This window comes from Nestor notabilis, unplaced genomic scaffold, assembly GCF_000696875.1.
Source record: "Nestor notabilis isolate BGI_N333 unplaced genomic scaffold, ASM69687v1 scaffold9225, whole genome shotgun sequence".
Classification (NCBI taxonomy): Eukaryota; Metazoa; Chordata; class Aves; order Psittaciformes; family Psittacidae; genus Nestor; species Nestor notabilis.
The window spans coordinates 10,627-28,257 of record NW_009930615.1 but is presented as its reverse complement, the minus strand read 5'-3'; the positions used below and the strand labels follow the sequence as shown (position 1 = coordinate 28,257).

At 50.4% G+C, this 17,631-nt stretch overlaps 1 protein-coding gene across 1 annotated transcript in view; it reads right to left on the bottom strand.

Moving 5' to 3' along the window:
- Positions 1-17,631, bottom strand: part of PCDH19 (protocadherin 19) — a gene marked incomplete at its 3' end in the record, with an annotated part of 53,914 nt that overhangs the window by 25,667 nt on the left and 10,616 nt on the right. The window contains 1 exon segment of the mRNA XM_010015487.1: positions 632-690. Within this exon segment, the coding sequence (XP_010013789.1) occupies positions 632-690 (59 nt within the window).

Below are 17,631 nucleotides of genomic sequence, written 5' to 3'. Positions count from 1 at the left end.
AGAGCCGGGAGGCAGAGCCTGCCCCGCGGGGGGATGCTCACCTCTGGTTTAACACAATGCAGTGGGGTTCAGCCGGATCACCCCGGTGTTAACCTCCCAGAGACGTTCCTTTGCTGAGCTCTGAGGATACCAGGATTTTATCCAAAGGGTCAGGTCGCAGCTGAACTGGTGATTTCCTTTTTACCCATGGAAGAAAACAGCCTAGCAAAGTGCTGCTTTGCCTCGGTGGCCAAACTAAACCAGGGAGCGTGTATCCAACCCAATTACCTGCCCCCAGATGAGTTTTATTTCTGGGTTCTCTTTTCCCCCACCTCACATGGCAGGGAGATCACGATCCAGATCTATCATTTCATTCCTGTGCATTCAAACAGCATAAACTTTATGAATGTGAAAGTTGTCAGGGTAACAGCACTCCACCTCGCTCACTGCAACTTCCCAGCACCAGAGATGGAAAAAAGACTTCCCTCTATTGCAAACCAAGAGCAGTGGGACTTAGTAGGAAGTAAACACTGTTTTGAAAATCAAATTATTACTCTGGAAACATTCTGCATGTTAGAAAAGGCAAGAGGTATAAAACACAGTAAGGAAGAACTCTGAATAATCAGGATTTGGCTGGGCAAAGCCTACGTACCTTTTTATTAAATGAGCTCTGCTGTTCACGTAGTTGGAATCAAAGGAGTAGTTTTCAGTCTGGAAGGAGGGAAAGAAAAGGGAGATGGTTACAAGTCTGGTTTCCCCATGACTGGGAATAGCAGGGGCAGGACAAAAGCCAGCACACCCCACAGGAGGCAAGGAGCATCCTGGCACAGGACAGGTCCAGCGAGCGGGATGGAGCCAGGCACGGAATCCTCCCATCCCTGTTGGGTCTATCCAACACAAAAAGTCTGGCTGGTGACCACAGACCAATTTGCAGAGAAGAAACAATGTGACTACGCTGTGTTACAAAACTAATTGCTTTTAATTCCCTGATGGACCCTGTTCTGTGTGTGTCAATTTGACTGGAAGTTCAAAAGGTATTTTTCTTATTAGTGTATAATTAACGTGTTAAAATATTTATTGCATAGATATGTAAATGCCAGGAAGGTAATCCCCTGCCGGGGAATTTCATGCGGGCACTTTTCTTTGTTCTACATCATTTCATTTGCAGAGACAGTGGGCTCTGTTAGTAATAAAAGAGCAAACAATGGGTGACATGCTTAAAAGTTGGAGGAGAGTGAAAGCAGGGCAGAGAAGTCAATGGATCTGTCATTTGCAAGCAAACCCCACTAACATGCATTGCTCTTATAACCTCACGTTACACAGCCCTGGATTTCTGGTGCTCAGAGCAGATAGAGAACCAAAAAAAGCAATGAGAAGGTAGGGAAGAGAAGAGAATGTCAATGCTCAGGAGGTCATGGTGGGAGCTGTGCAGTGGGATGCAGTGGTAGGTGCATGATAAGAGTGCAGTGGGAGATACATGGTTGGAGGTGATGGGAGATGCATGGTAGGGTACGCATGGTAGGATGAGGTGGGAAATGCATGGTAGGAGGTGGTGGGAGATGCATGGTAGAAGGTGAGGGGAGATGCACCATAGGAGGTGGTAGGAGATGCATGATAAGAAATGCATGGTAGGAGATGATGGGAGATGCATGGCCAGAAGTGATGGAAGATGCATGACAAGTCACACTGGAAGCCATGTGGTGGGACACGGTGGGATCTGCATGTCCTGGCCAGGATCCTTCCTGGATTTCAGGGCCCCACAAGGATGCAGGTCTCTTTCTACAAGTCAGGCATTCCAGTCCATCCATTCATCCATCCAAAGCACCCCCAGATCCGCAGGGACCCCACCTAGGCTCCCACCAGCATCACCCCTGGACCAGAGGATGCTCCTTGTCCCCACTAGGCCCCCTGGGTAGCATAAGGGGTAAAATCTCCTCTGCTCCCTTCCTCTGGGCTGAGAGGACACAACTGGGGACAGGCACCTTCCCCACAGCCCTGTTCTGCCTCCTCTGTGCTGCAGCTCCTCCTCATTCCAGCCCCACGACCACTCTCCTTCCCAAAGAGCCGCTCCGGGATACTATGGCCTGTTTTTCTGGCAATTATGAACCTGATAAAAATAAATGCATGCATCTTTAATGTCTCAATAAATAAAGGCAAGCAGAGTCTGCTGCTAACGTAATCAGAACGGCAGGATGCAGGGAGCGGGGCTGCCGCAGCCGAGCCCAATGTGAAATCCAATCGTATCCCGGCAGAGGTTACACTGCCCTGCCAAGATAATAAAGCAAAGGCAGTGCTGGTTAAGTGTAACCTTTGCTGGAATAGAGCACAATGTCTAATTTACCAAACAGGAACCTCCCAGAGAGAAACACGCGAGGAGCTGCGAGCCGGGGGAGCCAGCACAGCTCTGTTATTACTTTCACACTGTAATTACTGCTGGAGAGTCACACAGGAGATTTACTGCACAGCCACCGGTCCCTGCAGCTCCTGCATCCGTGGTCCTGCAGGATGGCTTTGATGGGTAGAGCTCGGGAGCAGACACACACAGGTGTTTTTAAACACACCATGCCCAAGGCTTTGAATGCCACAGACAGTGTCTGATCTGGATAAACATCCATCAGTCCTGGTGCTGCCACCCCAAGAGGAGGGATGCCAGCTCACAGCATCCCCCCACAGCAGCCCCACGGGACATGCCAGCCCTGCAAATGGGCTTTGAGGGCAGCTGAGTGATGGAGGGGTCGGAGCAATCCCTGCTTGGTGGGCAGCCCCCTCCATCACACTGTGCTGGTGGACACAGGAATGGCTCCAGAAAGCCCAGAGCCTCAGCTGGCTCTGTCCCCCTGTCCCCAGACCCACTGCTGTGCCCAGCAGCAGCCTGAGACCCGCTGTACCCACCACCACCTCCATCAGCTTCATCCCGATGCGTGCACATCTCAGCCCTGGGAAAGCCAGGAGGGAGGACCCAGGGAGCAATCCCCATATATACAGGTACATCACAAAGCTTGGAAGTGCTCAGAGCACTGATGCCACATGGACCAGGGTTGAGGGGTCAGTGGATACCCAGGGCCATACATAAGGAATGCTTGACCAGTGCCACTGAAACCCCACCAAAGGCTGAGGAAACACCCCACATGCTGCCGTTGCGTGTCCTTTGGCAGCCCAGCTCCAGACCTCACTCTAAATCCCCTCTGACCAACATCACTGTGAGCTTTGCTATTGATTTCTGACCAAAAAAAAGATGCCCAAATCCTGGCGCAACTGAAATCATTCACCAACAGCAAATACAGTTGATTGACTGGAGTAATGTCCTTCCCATGCGGATTCCCTGCTCCACGTGTCCCCTTGCCTGGGATGTTCTGCACCACATCACTAACACAACGCACAGCTCCAAGTCCACACAGGGGTTCCCGCGGGGTTGATCCCAGCATCCGTTCCCAGGCTTCAACTCCCCCCGTGCCACCACGAGCAGGACAACTAATGCTAATTACTTCCAGATTTTGGACAAACCAAGGAATGAGCCAGCCACAGGGATGGGAAACGTGCTTCCCTGGGCTGGGGGTTTGCACCCTGGGTGAGAGCTGCCCGCCCTGCCCACACCAGGTGCCCCACAGCTCATGAGACCTCTCCTCAGCCATGGGATTACCTATCAAGGTTATCTCCATGCAGGCTAAAGGATCAAACCAGACCAAGAATAAACAAGAAATGAGGTTTTTCATGGAGAAGGGCTGCTTTCTAGCTTCTATTATTCAGTTGAAGCTCACTTCATTTAATTCCAGTTCCTCCTGCGCAGCGCAATCACTTACAAACAGAGGCAAAGCGACGGGAAGGAGATGTCAACATTTCCGACGTGTCAACATTTTAATTGGGAAAGGAGCTGCTCCCACTCTTAATGAGGCCCGAAGAACAAAGTCAAAGCACAGAAAAGAGGGAAAATGTTAGGCTGAGGAACGCGTGCTCTTCAGAAAGCATCATCGGGAGGCCAGCCCTCATCTTCTCCATCATTTTGGCAAAAGCAAACAAACCATTACTTCCCCAGCGTCGCTTCTGTAGGAATCAAAGTGGAGCCCAGCCTCCAGCCCAGCCTCTCCTTTCCATGTCCAGAGATGGGTATGGCAAGGACCTCCCAAATGGCACTGCCAGTGCTCATAAAGGATGCTCATGCTTGTCAGGAGCAGCCCCTCGGCCCCAACGATGCGATCAATGCATCAGGAACAGCGCCCAGCATCAAGTCTGTGCTCTCAGCCTGCACTTCCCTTGGAGGAGACGTGGGAAATGTCCTCTGGGCTTGGGATTTGCTTTCCAGACACAGGCACCATGGTGTCAATGCCATCAAAGCCAGAGCCCTGGCTCGGCACACAGCTTACCAGGGCCTAATGTGAAAAATGCTTTTAACTGCTGCCTTAGCAACACAAATACAAATATAACAACAGACACGCTTGGAATGGAGCAATCAGCAGGGAAATTTTAAACTTGCCTTTTTTTTCCCTCCCCCAGCTGTTGCTTTCAGTTGAGGATTGCCAATTCCATTAGATTAGGGGAAAAAAGGATGTACAAACCTCAGTGCAACTCTTCCTGACCTGTACGTCGGGAGGGGGATAACTTCACTGTTAGCAAAAGGTCTGTTAGCAACAGGCTGCTGCTCTAACGACTGCTCACTCTCTGCCTTAGAAACAGAAAGAAACCCCTGAGGATCCAAAGGATGTTTAAAGGGAATTATTGCAGGTGCCAGCAGAAAGGTCAGTGGGCTGTGGGGACTCCAGGCATGACCAGGGCTGTGGGATGATGGAGAATAGAGGATGCAGGCTGGGGTCGGTCCCCAGGGCAGGGTGAGATGTGTCCCTGCCCAGGAGCTGTCTCTTTCTCACTCTTCCCTCTTTTTCAGCTATTCCAAACGCGGTTTCTTCCCAAACCAAACTCTGTGGAGATGAAAACCCAGCTTTCCTTGCTGTGTCCGGGTCCAGGCTCTTGACGGTCCACACATCAGCCCCCAGCAAAGTCCATGGTTGTTGGAAGCTGGACGCATGTCTGCTGACCCGAAGTGACAGGTATCCATCCCTGCGCCAGCCTCCGCCTTGGTAGACGAGTCTAAAGCATCTCACACAGTGGGTTTTGCCCTTCTTCTCACTTCAGGGTGAAAACACTTCTATCTTCCTACTAATTATTGTAAACCTGCTGCAACCTCCTGCCAAAGCATGTAGGGACCCTTCACACAATCAGCTTCATAAAAATGACACATTTAGCGCCACTTTTTCAGGGTTATCCCTTGAGCCTTTTCTTTCCCCCCTCTGTGCCTTGTTAATAAAGCTGGAATGTCACCCCTTATTATTAAAAACCAAAGCAGACCTTTCTCCAAGGCTGCAATGTGCATCTCTCCTTTTGGGTTTCAGAAAATCCTCCCGAAACATGCAACGACTCCTTATCTCTGCATCAAGCTGCATGTCTTCACCAGGAACACCAGGCTCCTGACCTTCCCTCCGTGCTGCAGGCATCACAGGGGACCACAGAAATGGCACATCCTTCCCCAAAATCCACTGGGCTTCCCCGGTGGGAAGAGCAGGACTTGTTAGACCTCTTCTCCTGTGTCCTCGGTCCTGTTCTCCATGGGCCACCCAATCACAGCTCCAGCATCTGCAATAAAACTGTTGCTGCCTGTTAGGAGAACTCGCCAGCACTTCATTCTTACGGTTTGAACTATATTGCAGGTGATAGAGAATTCATGCAAATGAAATAAAACCATTCCAGCTGCACTTGGGAAATGGGGGAAAATATCTAAGTAGGGACCAGGTCAATTGAAGTACGCATCAGCAATGAGGGAAAGTCGTTATCATTTAGCAAGGTGCTTATTTACCACAAGGGAAATAACTAAGCAGCCTGAGACTCCTTCCCGCTGGGAGCAGGCATGGTATGAAACCCACCAAACACCAAAATGCAGCCCCGCAGCCCTGAGGGGAAGAGCCAGGCTCATCCTGATGCTCTCACACCCGGCAATACATCTGGGCTCTCTCCACACGCAGCAGGAGACTCATCACATCCAGCTCCGGGCTGGGAGCAGGGCACAGAGTCACAGAATGGTTTGGGTTGAAAAGAACCTTAAGTTCGTCCAGTTGCACCCCCTGCCATGGGGGTCTCACACCAGACCTGGTCACCCAAGGCTCTGTCCCACCTGGCCTTGAACACTGCCAGGGATGGGGCAGCCACAGCTTCTCTGGGCACCCTGTGCCAGCGCCTCAGCACCCTCACAGGGAAGAGCTTCTGCCTTATATCCAACCTGAACTTCCCTGTTTCAGTGTGAACCCATAAAGGACACCAGGAGAGATCTTCCCCCTTTGTGTGTGACACCATGTAATAACCCCCTGTGCTGCTGAGAAGCATCGGTCAGAGCCAGGACCAGTGGCTGGAGACCAGCCTGGATGAGCACCGCAGTGCTTGGCCCACTGAGGAGCTCTGCTCCTCCTTCCTGAGCTCACCACCAGCTCTGCTCAGGCACTGATGGCAACATCTGCAACCATGGGTGAGGGTCCTGAGCACCACGGCCACAGCCTGGGAACACGCAGCAAGAAACAGCCCCGTATCTCCCGTTTCCTCACTCTCAGCATGGTGGGTATCAGAGATGTAAGAGCAGCATCAGCCCACGGCTTCGGGTTAAACACTACCCAAACAGCTCCTGGTGCTTCCACCATGGGAGAAACTCAGCACATGCCAATGGACACAGTGGAGAGAGCGATGCCTGCGGCACCCCAAGGAGCCCATCACCTCTCCTCCAACAGCCAAGCTGCATTCCTGAGCCTTTGGAAAGGACCCAGCTGGCCACCAGTCCCCATCAGCAGCACTAGAGCACAAGCAGAGGCAGAGGGATGTGCCTCTGTTGCGTCAAGAGCCCCAGGCAAGATGGAAGGAAAACATGAAGCAATTCAGCTCTTACTAAGAAGCATTTCAGAGGCAGTCACCTGGAGGGGTTCAATAGAGGTTAAAAGGATCTGACCTCTGGCATCTCCCTTTGCAGCCATCTCCCTCCACCCCAGCTCACTTCTAAAGCCTCTAATACAGGAGATTGCAAACTGTAAACTAGCAGCAGAGCGTCTCTGAAAAAGTAAGTGCGTTCAGCATCTGATATTGATGGTTTATAATTAGATGTAACACAGCACATCATTTCCCTGGCCTTGATCAATGAAACCAGGGTTGGGGTTGGGGTTGGGCTTTTTCGCAGACACTCTGATTGCTGCCTAACCCAAATGGAGCTTTGTAGCAGGAACGAGCAGAGACGGGGATGTGCAAACACAGCATCCATTTAAATTTACTATCCCCGGAATATAAACAGAATATTTATTTCTGGCCTTTTAAGCACTAATTGCAAATTTAACGAGGTACAATGAACATTCCTCAGAGCCAGACTCCAGGGCTTGCTTAACACCACCAACCCTCTCATTACAACTGCAGCTTAAATAAAGGGCATTTGGTACTGATGGCCATTATTAAACACTGAAGGAACCGAGTCCAGCCTCCATTTTCTCTTGATGAAATAAAAAGCATTGCAGAGAAATCACTAAGAGAGTTCATCCTTTAGCATCACCCTGTTCATCACAATGAGCAGAAGTATCAGACCACACTGTATTACGGCGCAGGCTGCCCACTAATCCACACTGAACTCCTGTCCCCTCCCCAAATAAATAGAGGGTTTGGCATATTTTGTGTGAAAGTGGATCAGAGGCAGGAGGAAAGGAGCTGCTGTGATGTGATTTCAAATCAAGGGTATAGGATTAGAAACCCAGATTGAATCCCGAGAGCGGCAACACACATTGAAGCCATAATTACGCTCCTGAAAGCCACAAATAGTATCACCCAATTGAATTTGTCAACACATCCGAAATCTACTGTATGGTTATGAGCAGCACAGATGCAATAATAAAGAACCTGCCTTACATTCAGATGGCATCTACAGCCCAAAAGCTCTTTGGTGGCCACAGCACAAGGGTCCCTCCAACAGCACCAGCAGGGCACTTGGCACTACAAACCCCCCAAATCAACCAAAAAGCAAAATATTGACCCAAAAGGGAGACGTGCTTTCCAAAGGAGATAATATCACTGCCTTCGCTGGACCATGAAGGTGGTGATGCCCCCCAAGAGGGCTGGGACAAGAGGGATGTTGAGGCAACAGGGGCAATGCCATCCTCCCATGTGCCCACCAACATGCACAGCCCCTGAGCCTTCTGCATGGGGATGCAGCCTCAATATGCCAAGGAAAATTCCCTGCAGGGATAGAAGAGCCAATAAACCTAACAAAGGTGTTTTCTCCCGTCACCTATGCCTGGGACTGTGTAAAGGATCTGTGCATGCAGCTTCCAGCGCGGACTTACACCCCTCCCCAAATAGTGTGAGAAACAATGTGGATCTAATCAGCAGCCCCGGGGTAATGGGGCATGACTTAGAGATTTGTTAAAGCCCCTTTCTGAAGTGTCCTTTCCTGCCTCCTGCCATTAGGAATGAAAACAAATAGAACAGAGGGACCTTTTTTTAACTGTTCCCATCGCCAGGGCTAAATAAAACTCCTTGTCAGTCACCTTCTGGAGCAGCGGGTCAGGCCGATGCGCTTGGGAGGGACCAGGAGAAATCACACATTTGTCACTGCAAAGCAAATCAATGGAAAAGAAAAGAAAAAGCAAAACCCAAAATCATTGCAGCAAAGTTAAAAATAGTGCAGGTGTGAGATGCTGCTGCCAGTGCAGCCCATCGGGGTGATGGGTGCTGGGGCAGGGTGCTGAAGCAGTGCCACGGGGGCACCTTGCTCTGCTTCTACATCCCAGAGGAGACAGGGACACCTTGAGACACCCCAGAGTGATGGGGCTGGTGGCAGCTGGAGGGTTTCCTGCTTTGGGGCTGAGCAGGGAGGAATTGGGATGGGGCTACCAAGATCCATGCGGTGGGAGTGAGGGCAGGATGGGCACATGGGGACCTCAGCCCTGCGAGCCCCATTTCTCCTGGTGTTTTGGGCAAGCAGCAAGCACTTCCCATTTCACCTACACACCCCACACACGTTTTCATCCTCATCAGAGGCCTGATCCAGCCCCATGTGTGCACCCAGCATGTGGCTGTGCACATCCATACCCAGCTCTGGAGTGATCCCTCCACACCATGCAGCTAACTTTCCCTGGCAATGGTGGATAGTAAAAGGGAGGTGAGCACTGCTCCACGTGCCCATCGTGTTACCATGTTCATTGTTATCTATAACTGCACGCCAAGGCTCACTATCAGGACAGCCTCGGTCAGCTCGAAGTCTCAAGGAGACTTTGCTCACAACAGATTTATTTAGCAAAACAAGTTTTCCCCTGTTTTATTTGTTTTCCCTGACTTGGGCCGGAAAAGGCAGGTCTGCAGCCCACAGAAATACCTGCAACCATGAGACGGGCAGCAAACCTGAGCAGGACTGGCCTTCCTCCCTGCTGCCACTGCTGTCATAGAATCAGAGAACCACAGAATGGTTTGGGTTGGAAAGGACCTTAAGATCATCCAGTTTCAAACCCCTGCTTTGTGCAGGGACACCTCACACTAGACCATTCACTCAAGGCTGTGCCCAACCAGGCCTTGAACACTGCCAGGGATGGAGCATTCACCCCTTCTCTGGGCACCCTGTGCCAGCGCCTCAGCACCCTCACAGGGAAGAACTTCTTCCTTAGATCTAACCTGAACTTCCCCTGTTTCAGTTTGAACCCATCACCCCTTGTCCTGTTGCTACAGTCCCTGATGAAGGTCCCTCTCCAGCATCCTTGTAGCCCCCTTCAGACACTGGAAGCTGCTCTGAGGTCTCCACGCAGCTTCTCTTCTCCAGGCTGAACAGCCCCAACTTTCCTATTCCTCAGCACCATGCCCAGAGCCTGTGTGGGAATCAGGATGCAAAGCCTGGCTCAGCTCAGCTCCCCTCAAAACCTGCCACCCCCAAAGGTACCACACTGGCTCCAGCACCCTTGGGGACACAGAGCACCCTCCGCAGAGCCCCTCATCCCCTCTGAGCCCTGCTGCCAGCTCAGGGCTGCCGGGCAATGAGGAATGTAGCCCAACAGCAGCCCGTTTTCTCCCAGAACCAGCTGTAGGGAATGAAATGACACTAAAGACCTCACCTTGTGTAGGGATCTCTGCTCTGGATGCCCCTCTCCATCCCCACACTGCCCTCTCTCCCTGCCCAACAGCCACCCCACATCATTAACAGCCTGGTAAACACAGCCCGTTGGTTATTACAAAGATGCCAAACCCTTCCTACTTCTTGTTCCTCCCAGTTAATGTACCATGGCCGAGGATAAATTGCTATTACAAGGAACTAAAAATAAAAATGTTTCAGAGGCCGTAATTGGCTTGTCTTGTTGGGCTTTTTAGGGAGCCAAAGTACCAGTTCCAGGCTATTAGCCCTAAGGTTGTAAGAGAACGGTGTAAAATATTTCTTCATTAAAACCCTACCTTCTCCACAGAGGGGTTTCTCTTTAGGGTTTTGGGTTTTTTCCCCCTTTTCCTTCTTCATTTTGTTTTTTGTTCTTTTCTTGTTAAAAAACGTGTGTTATCGAATAAGCTTTAGTTAAAAGAGGTCTTCGAAAGCCCAGAGGTGATATAAATAGACAGGGCTCTGCGCAGCTGGAGAACCAGCCAGAGCCTTCCCTCATCTATTCAGGTCATTTTTCCACACAAGTTACAAACTATTCCTCAGTCTCCTCTGTAATCCTGGGTCATTTTTATCGTCAGCACCAAATACCGCAATCCCTGGGGAGAAGGTGCTCTGTGCAAGCACCCAGCACACTGCATGGGACGGGGACCGCCAGCATCACAGGCTGCCAACCCCCTGCGAGGCACCCAGGGGTGCACGGGGTGCTCCACGGGGCGCGGGCTATGGGGGTTTTAACTTCTGAGGATGCACCTTGAATCCTGTGTCAGTTCTGGGCCCCTCACTACAAGAGAGACATTGAGGTGCCGGAGCAGGGCCAGAGAAGGGCACCGGAGCTGGTGCAGGGCCTGGAGCACAAGTGTGCTGGAGTCACCATCCCTGCAAGTGTTCACACCCTGTGTAGACGAGGCCTCAGTGCCAGGGGTTAGTGGTGGCCTTGGCACTGCTGGGGTGATGGTTGGAATCCATGATCTTAAAGGTCTTTCCCAACCCACTTGCTTCTATGACTCTAAGAGCTTTAGTTGCCACCATTACTCAATACCAGCAACAACCACAGCAAACCCAAAAGCATTTGCAATCTCCTTCAGGCAGACCCCTCTGCAACAACGGCTTGGAGCAGCATGGTACTAAAATAAATAATAATGATATCAATTATGATGATGACCAGTCTCGAGACAACACTGCACAGCAGGGGAAGCTCAGCAGAAAAATCACAGCACAGCCTTTTACTCCCTGCTCTTGCACAAGGAAAGGGACGACACGTCGAAACAACAACCCAACGGGTATTTACTACTTTGATTTTGCGATGGGAAGGTTGCTGCTAGAAGAAGACTTATTTCTGTTAGGTACAATTGCTAATTTTTTATGGTGTCTAGGCAATACCTTGTTAAAAAGGGCAAAACATCAGTTATTAATTACCCTAATTAACCCAATTCATAAGACACATTTGTGTGGCTGTCATGACAACTGCTTTGACTAACTTGCCAAGAATAGCTTAGCTGTCCATTCAAATAAATCCCTGATAATTACTAGTCTGGTTTACTGGGCTTCTGTGATAATAATAATTGGTGCTACTGTACAGAAGGTTGCACTAAACAGTTTATGAATGATGCATTTCGCATGGTGATTCCATGAGTCACGCAGCAGCCAGCACACGGCACAGCCACGCTCCCAACACGGCCAGACGGGAGCCTCTGCCTGCCCACCATGAGGACAGCACGGCGGGATGAGAGGAGAAGTCGTTCTGGTCAGAGGAGGAAGAACCAAGAGGTTTGGTGAAGCTGGGATGGCCACCAAAGCGCCTCCTTGACAGCACGGGTGTCTGTCTGTCTGTCCGGCCAGCCAGCGCAAGCCAGGAGGTGGTACTCTGCTTCTAACGGAGGCACTGGTGGACAACAGAAAGCTTCCAGTCCTCACCTCTTGCATGTTGGTATCTCACCACCTCATGTCCCTTCCTATCAATGACTCTGGTTTTGCCATACTTCCTCATTATTATAATCATGGAATCAAGTGGGTTGGAAAAGACCTTTAAGATCATTGAGTCCAACCATCACCCCAGCACTGCCAAGGCCACCACGTACCCCTTGCACTGAGCCCTCGGCTACCCGGGGTGTGAACACTTGCAGGGACGGTGACTCCAGCCCTGCCCTGGGCAGCCTGTTCCAATGCCTGAGCACCCTCTGGGCAAGGAATTGTTCCTCAGCTCCAGCTAAACCTGCCCTGGGGCAGCTTGAGGCCGTTTCCTCTTGTCCCATCCCTTGTTCCTTGGGAGCAGAGACCAGCCCCCTCCTGGCTCCCTCCTCCTGTCAGGCAGTTGGAGAGAGCGATAAGGTCCCCCCTGAGCCTTCTCTTCTCCACACTAAACCCCACCAGGTCCCTCAGTTGTTCCTTATTAGGTTTCAGGATCAACGACAAAAGTGGGGTCAGGTCACAAAAGGCAATGTGAGCTGGGGATGGGCAGCTTCAGCCCTCTCTGTCTCCATCTCCACAGGAAGAAACCCTCTTACCTGCAGTCTGCGTCTCCCCATGAGCAGCTGCAGCTCAACCCTCCATCACCGCTCTGAGTCCACCATCGCGGGCACCAGAAGGAAGGGCTACCTCCCTCAGCACCTTCCTGCGCTCCTGATGTGGCCATGCTTCCACACACCTTCATCCAGACCCAGCAAGTGCCATTGTTCCTTTGCTGATGTGTGTAGGTGAAAACTGATCCATGGGATTCCCTCTGGCTGCACCTATACAGAGTCAAGAGGGAACGGGACTGCAATGCCCCATGACCAACGCTGCAAAATCCATCAAAACCCCAGGCGGAGAGGGCAGCAGGGCAGGGATGGAGGCAGCACACTCCCAATTAATACAGAGACAGCTGTCAGCTCCATGGAAATCTATGAAATCACCCCATTTGGAATAAATTCTGATTAAATACCACATATGGTCCTTATTGTCCATCTCCTGTTACCTACCACACAAGGTGTCTGCATGTAAACAGGGTCTTAATCTGCAAATATTTGCCTGCTACAGCACTCTCCTCCCTCTCTCCCCACCTCAACTTGCTATTATTCTTATTGATTGACTTTAAGAGAGCACCATGCACATACCTGGAGCTGCCACGTGCCAAGCAAACAAGGGAACAACGCCGGGCTCCGCTGTAATCATTACCAGGGCGAGCAATTGCCCTGTCACACATGGCAGGTTATGGCTTCAGATTGGAGACAGCAAGGCCAGATGAACGCTTGAAACGTCGTTACAGTGTGAAGAGTGAGGATGTAGAAATGACACCTCCTTTCTCAACAAATCTGTTCCCAGAGCATCGCCCAGCTCTGCAGAGATTTCACCTCTTTAAGCCTGAAGAGTCATTGGAAGGGGGGATGCAGGTTTGCGTCCTCTTTGCGTGCCAAAATAAGCTCTCATAAGGACATCTTTGATGTGGGGGAAGATGGATTTGAGGTCCTGAGAAGGGTTTGAGTGCTGGACGCCCAGCCCAGCCTCGCCTGCACATCACCCACAGCCCTGGTTGGAAGTACGTGCTAAAGGATGAGGTGCTTTCATCCAAGCAATGAGGAGAAATGAGGGAAACCTGATGCTGAGCAGAACCTTCCCCAGTTTTCCCAAGTGAAGTTTGCAGCTCAGTTCAATATGTTAGTGCCTAATGAAGGTTTCCCCCATACTCTGCAGGGTATAATCATTCTCCTCCTAATGAGCATGTGTTAATGGCATATTAATGCTGACAACAACTAAGTGTCGAGAACAAGAGATGAACATATTCCAAAATGCATCCTTTTTTCCCCCTGAACAAAGGAACCCAAAGGAAGCCCCAGCCCAGTGGGATGCCTGTGGCTCGCACAGCGATGCTGCCAGCTCCGGTCCACGGGCTCACCACAGGATGCAGAGCCCATATGGGACCATGGCTTTGGTCTCTCACTAACCCAACCCCTGCAATTAACTGATGTACATGAAGGATCTCAGCCCGAGTGTGGTATTTCTCTCCACTAAGGGGTCACAGCCACAGTGGAGGCTCCACAAGAAAGAAGAGGAACCACTTGCTCACGTCTGGAGAAGCATTCCACCGGGCAGACAGGTTTGGATGCTGCTTCTAAGCCAACAGCCACGTGGATTTGATTACTAAACGTCATTGAAGCTGGGTTCCTGCCAGAGCATCCAGATGTGAATCTGAATATGAAAAGTCTGGGAGGGAGCAGGTGACAGGAGTCACAGGCACCGAGCCCCCATCTGGGCGTGCGTGACCAAGTTTACATAAGGAATGGAAAAGAACACTCGTAAAATGGGTGTTTTCCTGGTTTTTCACCTTTCTTTGTGAAGATAAACCCCTGAGAGACCCCCAAAAGTAGCATCCCCCTGCCCATGGGTGTGCTGCCCACTGCCAGGTGCTGCAGGGAGGTGTGGAAGCCTAATTCCCTAATTGTCCAACTCCTGTGTGCTCCCACCAGCACATGCATTTAGATGTCCAGATCGATAATCGATGCTCGAATCAATAACAGGGAATTTAGCTACATTATAAAACCAGTAAAATCAGCCGATACTGAGAAATGGCTATTGAGTCCTGTGTTTTCTGTACTCACTTAGTCTAATAATGGTGAATGATATTTTCCAAGTACATTATTCAGCAATAAAACCGCCGAATTATTTGATCTCTTCCTAACCTTTATGATTCTAAGCACTCTTTTTGACCCAGATTGAATGAGGCAACATCTGCAGAGCCTTTCACAAAATTGTACTCGGCGTGCACTATTGTAGGTCCGCTGCCAAAGATAAATGTTATTATTTTAAAGCCATCATCCTCCTAATAGATGAGCACACTGCATTAGCATAGCCTGCAGAGCTGGAGCACGGGTGAGAAAATGCCAGAGGGTTTTTGCTTAATGGAATTTTACATACCTGACTTAGGATGGGTTAATGCAATCCACCAACACGGGAATTTTACAACCTGCCCTGTGGCATACACCTGCCATTACAAAAGATGGTTTAATCCGACAAGCTCCAGAGCCCTGTGAGAACCAGGAGGGATTCATGTCCACATCTCCGGTGGCCAACAGGACGTCGAGACAAGGGCCTCGTCTACATGGCTCCAATGCACACCGTGCTATCCAGCCCAGACCTGCATGAGGACCTGGGTGTGAGGAGCAGGGGTGGCTGGGGTCACCTGCAGCGTGCTGAGGGCTTCCATCAGAGGGTGCATGAGGCACAATACCTGCAATGCACATCCCTCCGCTGCAGCATTAGCAGTCGCCACACTCCAGCCTTCAGCAGCCTAACGAGAACTCAACGTGATTCCATGTTAAACAGGGAGTCACTCCAAGGCTAAGTACTAATCGCTTGTCCAGCTGACATAAGCCATCACTTCACTCCAAATTGAGACTAGAAACTAGAGGGAGACACTGAAGTAACAACACTGAGGTCTATTCTCCCTCAAACACTCCAATGGGTGCCATGGGCAAGCTCTGCCCCAACAGGAACAGCAAAATTGGGAGCCGTCAACGTCATCAGCATCCCTCTGCTGAGCTCCCAGTGATGCTCTCCTGGGGACAGTGGTCCCAGGAGACCCCCATACTGCAGCTCTGCAAGGGTAGCACTGCCTGCAGAGCACCCCATCCATCACCGAGTCAGAGCACACTCTAATTTAAATCATAATTACACTTATAAGTACACAGATTACAACTATTTGTGCTACAAATAAGACCATCCTGTACTTTAATTAACAGAAAATGATTGGAACTCAACTATAGCCCCTACTGGGAACAATATCTAATCATTTCTTGAAGCGAGGCTGTGCCCGACCCCACAGGCAGCCTGGCAGGGAAGGGGGAGCGGGCAGGGATGGGGTCTCCTCAGTCCGAGCCCTCGTATGGAAGTGGGAGCCACTGTCAGAGGGGCAAGAGGAGAGATCTCCCAGGGGAAATGGAGGGCTCATCACTGGAGAGCCTGAGGACAGAGGCAGGCAGGGAGCTCTGCCCTTGCCAGATGATGGGAATTTAGGGAAGATGCAAGCAGGTCACCCTCAGCACGGACAGGAGCCTGAGGACCTGGGAGAGCTGAAGAGCTTCTCTGTCTCAAAGCTCTCAGGAGGGACTGTAGGACATGGCAGATACAGCTCTACCCATGGAGCTCACTGAGTGTGCATAAGGTTACTCAAAGGCTACGTGCATTTGGCCTTACAATGCCGTTGGATGCAGCAGGAGCTTTATGCAAAGCAAGTGACAGGGAGAAACCACAGCACTCAAATCGCTCAATACAGCAGGAGCTCACTTGGAAACTACCATAAGAAAGGCCAGACGTAGCACACAAGACCATCCTCTTGATGTCATTTAAAAACCCTCAAAACTGACTACAAATCTTTCCTAATTTAAGGGAAAATTCTTCTCTGCCATGTAAATTTAGCTGCAGGAGGGTTTTTTATAGACTTGACAAGGAAGAGTTGTGCATCAGAAATAGGCATCAGAAATTCAGATTTACTAAAAGGAGAACAAGACGAGCCTCTCTGCTTTCAGTAAGTGAGCCATAAACCCCAACCCAAGAGCATAAAACCAAATGAGATATATACATATGGTTATACAACATATTATATTGTTATTTATATAATTAGGTATAATATGGAATCATTCTAGACACACTTTATCTATGCTTATAAATATATTGTGTATATCATATAGCATATTGTCTATAACAGATAATAGATATCATCTAGTGTATGCAATATATAGCAATAGAATCATATCCCTGTTGAGCACTCTAGGTCTTGCCATCAGAGGAGAAGGATTTTACTATTAAATACAGCTCTGCCACTGCCACCACAGCAAACACCAGCCCCAATATCTCCATGGACCCTTGCAGCAATCCCCCTTGGCCCCATCGGACTGGAAAAGCCTTGGAAAAGCCTAGGAGGCACCAGAATGGGGTCACAGCCCTGTGTCACCCATAGAAAACATACATGGTTCAGTGGCGGACTTGGCAGTGTAGGTTTGGATGATCTTAAAGGTCTTTTCCAACCTAAATGATCCTATGAAGAGCCAAAGCGTGGTGAACCAAAGGGCTGCCCAAGACACAGCGAGCGTGGCCATCAGTGAGAGTGTGGTTAAATGGGAATGGGAGCTGGCGTTTCTCTCTGCTGCAAGGTATTCAAATGAGGTTTTCCACCCAGAGAGCTCGGAGCGATTACATTAGGAGATGTATAATTTGGTTAGGCTGACCTTGGCATGGAATAAAAAGCTGCTGATTTCCATAATGTCAGCATCCGATGCTCCGAGAGGTCAGGGAACATGCAGTGATACACAGAACTCTTTGGGAGTCGTTAAGCCGTGGGATTTGCTGGGAATTGCCATTTCAGGGCACACTGGGAGTGAGTATGGAGGGCATCCAGGGAGGTTTGGGGTGGGTCTGGTCCCCAGTAGGGACTGCTGAGCTCTCCCTAGGGAGAGGATACCCAGTGGCTAGCTGAAGCCAAAAGCATCGCTCCTCTTGGGCGGGCTCCCGGGGGGTGGAGGCGGGCGGTAGCTCCC